The sequence below is a fragment of the Fringilla coelebs genome (assembly GCF_963513975.1).
Source record: "Fringilla coelebs genome assembly, chromosome: 1".
Classification (NCBI taxonomy): Eukaryota; Metazoa; Chordata; class Aves; order Passeriformes; family Fringillidae; genus Fringilla; species Fringilla coelebs.
The window spans coordinates 147,208,884-147,222,279 of NC_140028.1; the positions used below are offsets into that span (position 1 = coordinate 147,208,884).

Here is a 13,396-nt window from a genome sequence, read left to right on the forward strand (position 1 = left end):
ATTGCAGTGTTGAATCTGTATTTTGTTGCAGAATGCTTGATTTTTAATTTTTTCCCTTCTTTTCTTTTACATTCACATTGTAACTAATAAGGTATGAGATGAAACAACACTGATATGGTCTGGTTATAAGCTTAAGACTAAATTAAGAGAAAGATGTGTTATTGGGGGGAAGTGGGACTGAGAACTGGTTAAACCAATTTCAGACTTTGAGGGCTGTTTGAACTGATGGCAATTTCTAGCAATAAAGCTGATGCAAAATGCATTCAAGCACAAAACATCTCTCTGCCAGAGCTGCTCTTGGGGAACCTCAAGGAGCATTTAACAGCTTGGCAGTCTCAACGACATGTGGAAGGTGGATGTTTTTGCTTCTGTAGGTCAGCTTGCTAAACTGGCTGGCTGATTCACAGTTTAACTTCATCCTTTTTTCCTTCCATTTCAGGCAGCTAGTGCCCACTGGGGCACCACAGAAGGTAGGCCTTTGTTACCTGAGCACAATGCGATGTATTCTCGGGGAGAGATGCACCAAGAGCAAGTGCATCATTAAATTTCCTGGCCACTACAACCACCTCTTAGATCTCTGGCTGTAGGCTGCCCTTGAATGCTGTGAAGCAGTGCTTTTGTGATCATTAATAAAAACCTGTCACTTCTGGCTCACTCCACCTGTAGGGGTTTGATTCTGTTTAGTTATTGGGTGACAACCATATTTTTTCTGAGTGAGTCACGGCACAGAGTGAGGGATTTGTCTGCTTTTGTGCCAGCTTCTTGGGATCAGGCAGTTCTTGATCATGCAGAAAGCCTGGTGGTGGCTGGTTAACCTGGCAGTTCACACAGCAGGTGTGAAGAGGAGGAAGGTTCATGGTGGATCAGTGTCCTGTGTCATAGGGGGCATTTTTTGGCCAGCCCTACAGCTGGATGTCGTGCAGCTGGAGCATGTCCTGAGGCAGAGCTGCAGGCAGGGGCTCAGTTCAGAGCTGTTTATTACCAGCTCCTGGGATGAACTCCAGGGAGCTCTGGGGTCTCAGCTGGAAGGAAGGCAAGGGGTCACAAAGAGGTGCTGAAGGTGCTCCAAGTGCTTTGCCAGAGCCTCTAAAAGTTTACAGACCTGAGCTGTGAGTGGGGCAGAGCAGGATTCTGGGCATTCCCTCTGTCAGCAGCACACAGGTAGTTTTTTGGTTTTGTTTGATTTTTTGGGTTTCTTTGGTGTGTATGTGGGGTTTTTTTTCCTTAGAAAATGAGATTCTGTAATAGGCTGAAGTTGTGGGTTCATGCTAACACAGTATGATAACATACTAGGTGTGTTCTGCATGTTTCAGAAGGCAGAGGTTCTAACAGCTTTTATCATGGGGTTACTTTTAGATTGATATGTGCTGTATTACTGTGGTGGTCAGAACTGAATAATCCTTCTAGGTGTATTTTTGTGTGCTTTCTGGGCCTAACCTTAAGCATCTATTAACATTTGCTGCTTCCAATGATTTTATTTGCTTTCCACTTTCTTTGAAGTGAATAGTGATGTCACTCACTACTTCTCACTGGTTTTGGGTTTGGTTTTTTTTTGCAGAGAATCTCTTTGGTCAGTAGCTTTGCAGCTTCCCTTTTCCTAGGAGCTTATGCACCCATTGATTACAGTGATGGTAAGTGTGGGCTTTTTTCATAGTAACAGTTTACCCAGGAAATTTTCCTTCCCATTTGCACATTACATATATGGGGAACAAGGTGTCTGGTGCTTGTTTTCAATCTTTAAATTTTAATGACAAGTATATTAGATTTTAAGCTAAGTTTATCCTCTCAGTTTGATGTTTGCTATGCTTATCTATCTCCATCATACTGATTCCCACTTCTATCAAATGGATCCACAGAAAAGATTCTTAAATGTAATTATAGCTTTTTCTCATTATTTTGTGATGTATAAAGGAGTGGGGAAAGATCTTCTAGAGGCATCAGAAAGTTGTGGAATCTTAAACTGAACTTGAGAGTTCTGATATTTGTTCTCTAGTTTTGCTGGTTTAGCTCAGAGGTGCATAGGATGAACATGATGTATATTGTGATAATTTCTTCCCCACCTAGCTGGAGTATGGATCTACAACAGAAGTATATTTTCAAAATGAACCAGGAAAAAAGGTATAAATGAAGCAAAATGCACTAAACCTAGTTAAAAAAAAAATCTTCCATATCTCTCCATTCATCATAACAAAGACAAAAAAGTGACAAGTCTCCTGTCTCTCTGTGGTGTGTCATCTCAGTTATTAAGCTTTTAAATGGCAATTACAAAGGACAGCATTTTCCTGGGAGCTCTGCTGTTGTTTTTAAAAACCATTTCTGATTTCTGGTCTGAAACTAAGAGAAGATAAATTTCAGAGCTGAAAGGTTAGATAACAAGGCTCTCTACAGAATTTTTGCATTCTAGAGTCATGGCAGACACCCAATGTGTTAAGACCAATTAATTTTTTCTCCTTTGTTATTCCATCAAATCTTACAGGAAAAAAGACACCTCAATTTTAGCTAATGGACAACTTACTTGCTATCAAAGCTTCCAGTTATACTTGAGACCTCAGAAATGGCAGTGCATGCTTATTTCATACCACTTGTGAGATTGTTATTTCTGTTTTCTGGTCCTGTCCTTTTAGCCAAGTATTTCACAGCTGAATTTTATTTTTTGTTTATTATTGGCAACAAGAACTCCTTGGAGGTTTGCACACTTTGCTCCTCAGCAGGCCCAAATACTGAGCACCTGGGCTGCTCAGCCACCTATGTATTTCAAAGGGAGATAGTGAGATTTTTAGGTGCTTTTTCTGAAAAAAAAAGGATACTGGTTTTTTATTTTTCAATGAGAGTGAAGTGTTAATTTTGATTTGAATGTTTAAAACTATAAGCATTAAAAATATCTCCTGTTTTTTTGTTGTTGTTTTTTTTTTTGATAATGTTACTTTACCTTTTCTGCTTGGAAGCAAGTGGAAGAAAGCCACTCTTCTCCAATTTCAGAACATGAAAAATTCTTGGAAAGCAAAATAATTTAAAGTAAAGAATTTAAATTTCCTTAATTGGAAAATTTTCTTAGAAAATCAGTCACATTTTTTGAACAGCTCCTGGAGAATGTGTTCTGTTACATCTGTGGGTATTTACAGAACCTGAAGAAATGCTATGTGCTGTTCAGAGCATGTAAGATTATTAAATCTTTGTATGGAAAAAGATAAGAGAACTAAACAGGATGTTGCTGTTCTCTTTACAGGACAAAAGATTTTTTGGCATTGTAAGCTATATTTTGCCTCATTCATTCCTTTCTTCTGTTAATATAATGAGAGAGAATTTTAATTCCAGTAACAAAATATAAGTATAGTGGATGCAGTAGTTATTTTGATGCAGCTAAAAAAGTTGTTTTCTTGTCACTTTCAATTTCTTGCAATTCACTTAATCTTTTACTTAGCACCTGTGTATTGTAGTTTAAAATGCATCTCTCAAAATAATATTCAGATAATAGGCCTATTCTTCATTTCTGTAGGTTTAACTTCAGGTCATATAATCTTTAAAAGACCCTGTCAAATTGTTTAGCTCTACACAATAACTTATCTCTCCAAATTGGCAGGTTATTGTGGGAAATGTGCTATTCAGTTTCAGAATCTTTTCTTTTTCTTCTTAAAGGTCCAATCTTTTAAGGTTCAAATCACTTGTGAATGGCTGAGCACCCTGAGTGATTGATTTAAAAAAATGAAATTACCTTCTAGTGGAATGAATGATTTTTATTTATACTGTGCAGATGTTAAAAGTAAGATACATCTGGGACCTAAGAAGTTGAACACTTGGGGCATTATTTCTTTTAGAAGACACCTTAAAGAACGGCAATTCAGCTCTTGACCTAGAGAAGCTTTATCTTTTGAAATGCTTTTCTTAGAGCCTTAGGCAAATTGTAGCTTTGCATACTTGTTTTTTGCTGTTCTACCAAAGAAGGATGTGTTGGACTGAAGCTTTTTGCAAAGGGGTGTGGTGGGCTGAATCTGCTCCTCCTGTAGCTTGTGAGATGTCAGCAGTTACACTTCTCATGGCTTTAGCTCACTGAAAAGGCAATCCAGAGGGCTGTAATGCAGAAATAGATGCACTTAACTGCTTATAAATGTATGCAAATATTGATCTTTACTTTGTGGATTAATAAAACCAGTTAGTCTGCATGGCTGGGTCGTTGTAATGGAAGTGTTTGTGTTCTCCCCTTTGTCCCCAAGTGTTCAAGTTATAAATATTAGCAAGTCCTGCTTGTGCCCTTGGTCATTCTGTGCTAAAAGTCAGTGATGTTTGCAGTGAAATATGGAAATTTATTAATCCATGTTTTGACCCTTTCCTCACTGCCATGACCTTGGCTGTTGACCTTCACTGCTGATGGGGTCATGAGTCAAAGGGCTGCCTTTGATTTTTGCTTGTTTTCTCTCCTTTACTTCTCAGATTATTACTGATTTTTGTATGTTAAACTTTGTGATGCAGATCATGAGCAGAGGTGCTAGAGTTAGGAACTCAGTGTGAATCACTCCTTGTATAATCAGAGGATCATTCAGCTCTGTTTTTTTATTTTCCACTGAGACTCTAATGCCCACAGCTGGACAGGATGAATCCAGCCCAACAGATTAATAGTTCTTCTAAAACAGTTGTTTCACATTTTTAAAGTAAGTTTCTGAGGTTGGGGAATATTGTCTTGCCTTTCTTTTCTCAGGGCATATAAAAGTCTTTGTGCCACTGCATCTACCAGTCAATAAACTGAAGTGTTTCTGTATAATGTAAACATTCACTTATAAAGATTAGAGGCTTTTTTGTTTTATGCAGGAAAAATTGAAGGCTGCCCTAATGTCTTGTAAAATTGCATTGGAGGATTCTGGTGAAATGTTTCTCTAGGCTTGTGGGGAGTGGACCAAGAAGGATTTAAAAAACCCCAACAAAAACCTGCAGAAAACAACAGCTGATCTTTCTGGAGAAAAATCCTATTTATTTAAAGATGCTGTTCCTCGCTGCTTTAGTTTAGTGACGAGGTTCTTGGCCTTTTAAATCATGGACTCTTCCAGGAAAAACTTATACATTTGTGTATTTCCTTGTAGAAAGTCCTTTTATGCCTGAGAGCATGGAACACATGACTACTCACACCCTGTACCTCTGAAAAGTGCAGGTGGTGACTCTGGGCTGAGTTTACCTTGTCAGGACACAGTTTACCCTGGGAAGGAGGGGATGAATTTAAGAGTGATCTCTGATAGAGACATGAGATATGCTGGATTAAATCTTGCCATCTTTCCTTTTCTATGTGTGTGATTTTGATGGCAGAAAATGATCCTTTGCCCGTGGGAGGGCTGTTGCACTTTGTGCTCTGTCAAATTCCTGCTGCTTCAACATAGGCCAAATATTTTAAATAAGCTTAATTTGCCTGAAATGGAATTGATTGATGGATTTGGATAAAACTAATTCTATTTTTATGTTAAGTATAATCCAAATATGCTGCTGTTTGGCTTGGGCTATTCCAGTGTCTCAGCTCATGTGTGCAGCACTTTCTGTTTACAACACCGTGTGGAGCACTAGGTCCAGACAACACTGGGGATGCTTAGGGTTGTACTGATAAATACAAAGTTTGTTTATAAATGCTATTAAACCCATTTTTAAGCCTGTGTGGAAAAGTCTGCCAAGGGTTGATAGGGTGGGCTCACTTGTGCTTGTGTAAGCAGCAGCAGAGAGTGTGTGCAGTGTGTTGAAGGCTCTTTCTCAGAGCAGAAGCTCTGCTGGAGCCTTGTGATGTGCTGCCTGAGATGGGGCTTGAATCCTTTTCTTCCTCTGCATCCCAGCACTGCAAGCAAAGTCCTGTTCCACAGGCACTGCATGTGGCATCAACTTCACTGTCTTTATGATTTGAAAAGCTTAAAAATGTATTGAACAGAAGGAAATAGCAGGTTTTCCACTGTGCTCAACTGAGGATGTGGCTGCATTTCTGAGATCAATAAATTGAGGGCTAAGCAGTCCTTGGAATGAAATTGGTATTAATCTAGAATAAGATGACTCTGTCCCTGAGCAGCATTAACCAGAAATACAGATTTTCAAGTCTAATAAAATGTGCAATTAAAGGCATCTTAGAATCATAAGCCAGGGGTGTGGAGTGCTCAGTATGTTATATAGATTTGGCCACTAATCAACTTTAATCAACTTTTAAACCAGCAATAAAACAGTGAGAAAAGGGCAATGAGAAACCAAACCAAAACTGCAAAGGCCTTTCTCAGATCTAATGACAGTTCTGGTGAGAAAATAGGTGACCAAATCAGTTATTTAGGTTTTTTTTTTTGCATCCTGTAAATAATTTCACAGAATCTGGCCTTAAGAGGTTTTCACACCTGCAGGTGTTGCAGATTTCAGTTGCCTGAAAATCATGGCTCTGGTATTCAAAACTGGGTACCAAATTATCCTCAAAATTAGAGGCTTTGTTTGGAAAGTTGAAAAGGAAAATGTTGATATGGAGGAAGAATAGTCAGTGTGGATTTAGATGCTTGTAGAATACTCTGCTCAAAGGCAGAAGTAGTGTAAAGCCATCCCACTGAGGGGGGAATTTCTTCACTTTTAGGTCTCTGCTGAGCACAACCTCTTCAAGGGACATTGCTCCATCACTTTTACTTTTATGAAGCCCTGGTCTAAGGTGGAAGATTAGGGGAGGAGTTGATGGGGAGGCTTTGATATTCTTGTCTCTACTCATAATTTGTGAATGACTGACTTGCTTAGTGCCTTGTACATCAGAGAAGCATTTTCTGCTACTTTTGCAGGTGAAAACTCTCCAGAGATTAAATTGCCAGTATCCTTTATTCTTAGAAGAGATTAAACCATTCTCTTTAAATGGAAAACATATATCTGTAAATTTTCTGGTGTTGGATTTTTCTGTTCTTTTGCTTAATCCTATGAACTTCCTCTTTTGATCTGTCTTGTAGGTTCTGGTATGAACTTGCTGCAGATTTGGGAAAAGGCATGGTCAAAGCCCTGCCTTGATGCTTGTGCCCCTGGATTAGAGGAGAGATTAGGATGCCCTGTCCCATCCCACTCAGTCCTGGTATGTGCCTGGCCAGAAGGGTGGCAAGCAACAAGTGGAGCTTTGCTGGGACTGCTGCTCATGGCACTTGGAGTGTATTTGTGTGTGCAAATCTGCTTTAATATTTCCAGCTGTGTTGTGAAGATGTTAATCAAATTTTTGGAAACTGGGACCCATCATAGCTTTGGTCTCCTTGGATTCTTGCATACCCTGGGCTGTGTGAGAGACTTTTTGGTAGATGCTCCAGTGGTAAGAATTTCTGGGGTCCTCTCCCATGCCCCAGAGCACCTGGTCACAGCAGAGCTGTGCATGGGTGTTTATTGCTGCAGAAACAGAACCCAACATTTGCATTTCTTAACAGAGATCTTGTTTTAAGCTGTTTCTAGAGTTAATGAGGTAATCTTTGTGAATAATTTGGGGTATTTAAAGCTCCTCAGTTCACGTAGCATAATGGTGAAATCAAATCAAGCCTCACATCTCCTGAGTAAATGAGTTTAGTCTTACTACCCAGCACAAAAGCAGCTATTCTTTAGCTGTGCACATGTGAGGCAGTGGAGATACCCATCACCTGAGCCCTCTGAATTCACTGCTGATCTGTAATGGAGAGGAACATATAAAAAAAATCCTTATAGATGTCCTTGTGTTTTTTATGGATCGTTTTCTTCTGTTTTTTCTCCATGGCTATCAAGTGTGGCTTAAAAGAATACAGTTCTTGACCTCTAAAATAATAGGGGTTGTATTCCAGCATTTGATGCTGTGATGTATATTAATGTTGTGTTTCCTCTTATGTTTGCATTGAATTTCTAATTTCTAGCTATTAATATTCATGTATATGTGCAAAACAGATAGATGTGTTTATGGTACTTGATGTGAATAACTGAAGAAAATGCTCCTGTTTACTAGCCTACTTTCAAATCTAATCTGAGGGCATTCCTGTGAGGTTCTCAGCAACTGAAATGAAAAAAGTGCATTAAAAATTTTTAAAATATTCATTTATACCTTAAATGTTCAGAAATTATTCTTGTAGCTGCTCTAGGGTTTTTCAATTCTGTGTTACAATGCATTGTCATATATTGCAAGACTGCATTCCATTTTTTTGAGCTTTTTTTTTCTCTCTCTTTCTTTCCTTAGGGGCCCATTTCTCCATATTATAGTGAACGTTATGGGTTTAGCCCTGACTGTAAAATTGTAGCATTTACAGGAGACAATCCAGGTGAGATGATTAACTGTGCAAGATTCAGTGGATATGATTATGTATGCACTGAAATTCTAAATCTGTCTTATTGGTTCTCACATGCTGCCTATAAAATGAAAGAAAGAATATTGTTTTTATCAGCATTAATTCCTCTTTCCAACAGCCTTCCATCATTGATTCTTTTGAGATAGAGATATCTCAGATAGGCTGTGTATGACAAATTAATTCTCTTTTGCCAAGTAATCAGTAATTCATTTGCCTCTTGATAACTTCAGTTTTTGTTACAAGAAGCTATCCCTATTATGAACTGGTAACATTTTAGTTTAGAGAATATGAATTTTAAAAATGCTCCTGTATCTTTTCAAGCAAAAAGGTGGAGATGGACCTTGTTGGCTTTCTCTAAGATTTAGAGCTTACCTTTTGTCAGACTGATAAATCTCAGTACAAGGGAAGGTGTTAACTCAGGGTCAGTTTTTTGAATGCTGGAGACTGTTTCAGGGTAAAGCAAGAGTTTCTGTTTCTCCAGACTGAAAATAAAATACTTCCCATATTACAGTGGCTTATGCAGGTTTAAATCATTGTAGAAGTTCATTATGATATATTTTCCATTCTTATTCTGGGAGCTGGGTAAACTCTGCATTTGCCAAAAGTCCAATTTTTTCTTCTAGAGACCCAAATTCAACTTAGTCCAACAAATATGTGATTAATCTGATGGAAATGGGAATGTTCTTCCTTTAAAGTGTGTTGTTAATCAAGGGTCCACTGCATATAAAACCTGAATACATAAACCATCAGAAAAATCATGCTGTTCTGTAGTCTTGTCTTGAGCATTTTGATTTTATTAAAATAAAAATCACACCCTCACCCAAAAGTTTTGCCCATATTTTATGGTGGATAGGCCAAGGCCACCAGGAGCATATTTGCCATTTATGTTGTACTCTGAGATGGTGTTTGTATGTCCTATGATGTGTCAGGTAACAGGCTGTAATTAAGGCAAAGAACTACCTTTGTACCTGGTATTCTTTTTGCTTTCAGCATCACTGGCAGGGATGAGACTTCAAGAAGGAGACATTGCAGTAAGTCAAAACACTCCTGAAAACTGTCCTTGGATGCCTGAAATACTTGAAATGTAAATAGCTGCAGGTTGCCAGTTAAATATACCTGTTAGTGTTGATTTGCTGCTTATTGGATTCATGCTTGTTCTATTTCTATCAATCTGTAAGCTGCCTGAAAGATTTTAAGTAAACTCTTGTGACTATTTTTAACTAACACTGCAGACATTAAAACCTAAGTCTCCATCTAGTATGTACTTCACTGGCATGACAGCCTAAGTCAGAGCTAGCTTCAACACGAATCCAATTGACTTAATGTGTAATTTAAAAACAATTAGTGGCAATAACAAATGGTTTTAATTTAATTTCTGTATTGCTTTCCATGCACATTGTGATAAGGCTTCAATTATTTTTTTTCCCCTGCAGATTAGCCTTGGCACAAGTGACACATTGTTCCTGTGGATCCAAGAGCCAACTCCTGCCTTAGAAGGTCATATTCTCTGCAATCCTGTTGATTCTCAAACATATATGGCCCTTTTATGGTAATATCATTTATTTTTTTTACATCTGGGATCGATAACATATATTTCTTTCTCTGTGTTAGTGCTTTTTATTTCTTTTGTGAAATGATAATGAATAGAACATTCAGCATTCTCTACGGTATATGGCAATCTACTGCTGAAACATTTCCATCAACCTTATAGCATTCCTATTGTTTAATCTGAGGAACTGAAACTGCAGAGTTGGGGAGGATAAATTCTCATGGCAATAAAAAGCTGAAATGATTTTGGTGTAGGGATAGAGCCAGCTCTCTGTGCATCTCAGGTAATGCATTTAATGTGCAGGAACAACAAATCTGCTGGGATGGAATGTGAGATGTGTGGAGCCTGAGCAGGCTGTGGAACTTCTGTGCTCCTCTACTGGTCCAGCAGGGTCATAATGGAGCAGGTGAAGAGTCCCTTTCCAGAGAGGAGCATCATCAGTGCTGCTCAGGGATGCATTAGGGCTGTGCTTGAGGAAAATATTGAGATCTCAAGAAACCCAGCTGAGAAAATGATCCTCATGGTAGCTTTTGGCTGCTGGGATTTGGGAGTTGTTTGGCCCCTTGCCAGCCAAGGAGGTGGACTGGAGCTGTGTTTGCCCTCACTGAACCACTGTATTCTGGATTCAAATTTCCAATCCAGGTCAAGAATTTGCAAGCAATATACAGATAAATTTTGTGTCTAAATGCCCTGGATTGTAGATGCTTGAAACACTCAGAACTTCAGCAAAGCTCAAGTCTGCCCTGGAGTTGTAGTGTTGAATCCCTTGAGTTCCTGTGCAGTAGTAGATGACAGTGGGAACAGTGTTCATGAAGTTGAGTTCAAAATCAAGATGTCAATTGCAAATTACTGAGTTTTGTTTTGTGATTTCCCAGCAGGTTTTGTTTGTTATGTTTTGTTTTGTGTGGTTTTTTGTTTGTTTGTTTGCTTTGTTTTTAATTTACATTTGAGATTTTCTCCTACCCAATGTTTTCTTTACTTTTGCTGTGTAAAAGAGCTATATAAACAACCTGTTCATAATAGGAAAGCAGATACTGAGGCATTTTTCTGAATAAATGTTACACTGTTGTTCTTTCAGTGCAGCTTAACTTGCAGTTAGGTGGTGGCCTTGGCAGTGCTGAGTTAATCCTTCCTGCTCCTTCTGTGTAGTCATTTCTGAGCTGACCCTGCCCCTTTGGCACCAAGGCTCTTTATTTCTAGAATATTAGAGTTAATAGGGGACTCTCAGTAGAAAATGGATGCCTGAGCTACCAGACAGGGTATTTGTAAAGAGAACTCAAATAGCTTCAGCTGGTGCTACTGAGCAAGTTCAAAGATTTCCTTGCCCTCATTTTTGATATTTCTGTGCCTCTTCTGCTGAGCTGCTCTGATAACTCTGTGCTGGAGAGTGTTCAAACTGTTTTCCTCTGGATTTGAGTCCAGTGCTGCAGTATTTTGTGGGAGTGTGATATTCACAAAGAAGGTGACAGCACCTTGTGCAAAGACCATAAAAAATGAAGAGATGCACATTTTACTGCATGTTTTGCTAACTGGCTGTGGTGCTTTCCTTTGCCAGATCCTGGCACAGAGCTAGACCTCATCATAATTCTTGTTGGACCCAAGCTGGTTCCATACAGGTACCATGATCCTGCAATCATAAATGCAACTTGGGGATGCTCCTGCTGCTCCTTGCAGAGTCATGTCACAGTGAGTGGTGGCAGGGCCCTTCTCTGAGGAGATGTCTCAGCTCTGCAGAGCTGGCCTGAGTTTGGCATGGCCTGCCTTGGATCTAACCTGACTCACTGGAGAAATGCAAAGCCCCATCTCTGCGCTGTGCTCCTCCTGTAAAAGTTGTTTTCTCTTATCTTCCTCTTCCTTCTCTATCTCCTTCCATAATGAAGTGTTTACATCTTCTAACTTGCCCAGCTTTAATTCAGCTGATAAACTAAACAATATCAAGTAAAGGAACAGAATGCTTTAAAAATCTAGAGCTGAATGTTTTGGAAAATGCATGTGGTGTGTTTGTGTGTTTCAGTTTTAAGAATGGCTCTCTGATGAGAGAGAGGATCAGAGATGACTGTGCTTCAGGCTCCTGGGATGAATTCTCCAAAGCCTTATCATCAACTGCTGCTGGAAACAGTGGAAACTTGGGTATGAGCCTTAGCAGGGCTGGAACTCTGAGGGTTTGCTTAGACACACATTGCAGTAGGTGTTGTACCTCCTTTTTACTTGGGCCCTCCTAAAGGTCAGGAATTAAGTTAACTAGAGCAAGAGAAATTCCTAATGTGCACTTGGAAATGCTCTGTTGACAACCTAAGTGTCATCACAGTGTTTTCCTTCAGTGTTCACTGACTAAGAAAATTATATTTATGGATCTCCTGTGGTTGTTGGAAGGGTGTTAGTAATATCTTAGCTGTGGAATGTTTAAAACTAGTAATTTCTGAAGGAGGTTTTCATTAAAGTTTATTTCTTTTTCTGAAGACTCAAACCAAGTGAATTAAGTACCTCCATATTATTTCTTTCTCAGTCATTACTCCAGAATCTTGTTCATGCATGTGTACAAAGAAATGATGTCAAGGGATACCCAGATTTCCTGAATTTTCCCTAGTGTGTGTCACAGAATCATTTCATCCCTGTTTTTTCCCCCATGTTATGGTTAGTAAATAAAATGTAACAAAATTCTGATGATGGAAATATTTAAAAAATACTATTAAACTCATGGATTTGAAGCTTTTTATTTTCTCTCCCACAGTTTAACATTTTACAAGCCTAATATGTAGCTCTGAAATAAGCTGTTGAAAAGTGAGCACATGTCTAATCAAGATTAAAATGGACCCATTGCAGAGCAGGGTATGAAATCCTCACCATCATCTCAGGTGTGAATTGATATAGGTAAAATTAATGTAAAAATTATAGGCAGCAAAGTTTTAAAATGTAGATATTTAAGCTATAGAAGGCTTCACTCCTTAGCAAAGTGAATTTAAGATAGAGCCTCTTGACAGTGTGAGATTAGATTTTTCATTTTTAGAAGCTCTGTTATGTTGTCTGTCAAATCCAGTCTCTGTGGGGTATTAAAATGACTGGGAATCTCTTTTCACTAGAACACAAATCAATTCTAGTGTTTTAGAAAATGGGAAGAAGTTATTCTAAAACCCCAAAGTCAGCCAGTTTAGACAATATTAAAAAAAATTGGAAGTTGATGAAAATATTGTTACCGAACCAGGACAGTGCCTTAAAGTTTTAAAGCTTGTGTTATAGTAAATTCACTTGAATATCTCACTCCTCTATAAAATGGGTGCTTCATGAAAGGCATCCTCAATAATCTATGTACCAGAATAACCTCTGGGTATATCTGTAACATATGCAGTAATCTCCACAATTTAAGTGCCTGGGGGGGAGCAAAGCAAAAGCATAGCTGGATAAATACCCCCCTTTTATTCCTTGCTCCCTGTGCTCCCTGTTGTGTGGGGAGGTGCCTCTGCAGGGGTTTGGAGGTCAGGATTGGAATGTTGGGATGTGCTTCCCCTGCAGATCTGTGGCACACAGAGTTGCTTACTGGCAGCTTTGCAGAATGTTTAACCAGAAAGGTTATGTGTGCTAA

The 13,396-nt window shown here is 38.8% G+C and overlaps 1 protein-coding gene across 1 annotated transcript in view; it reads left to right on the top strand.

Annotated features, from left to right (window-relative positions):
- The window catches only part of XYLB (xylulokinase), a gene marked incomplete at both ends in the record, with an annotated part of 81,325 nt that overhangs the window by 9,784 nt on the left and 58,145 nt on the right, over positions 1–13,396 (top strand). The window contains 6 exons of the mRNA XM_084226402.1: positions 1,559–1,631; positions 6,930–7,048; positions 8,159–8,240; positions 9,258–9,298; positions 9,701–9,816; positions 11,831–11,946. Coding sequence (XP_084082528.1) covers positions 1,559–1,631; positions 6,930–7,048; positions 8,159–8,240; positions 9,258–9,298; positions 9,701–9,816; positions 11,831–11,946 — 547 coding nt within the window. The remainder of the gene's footprint in view (positions 1–1,558; positions 1,632–6,929; positions 7,049–8,158; positions 8,241–9,257; positions 9,299–9,700; positions 9,817–11,830; positions 11,947–13,396) is intronic.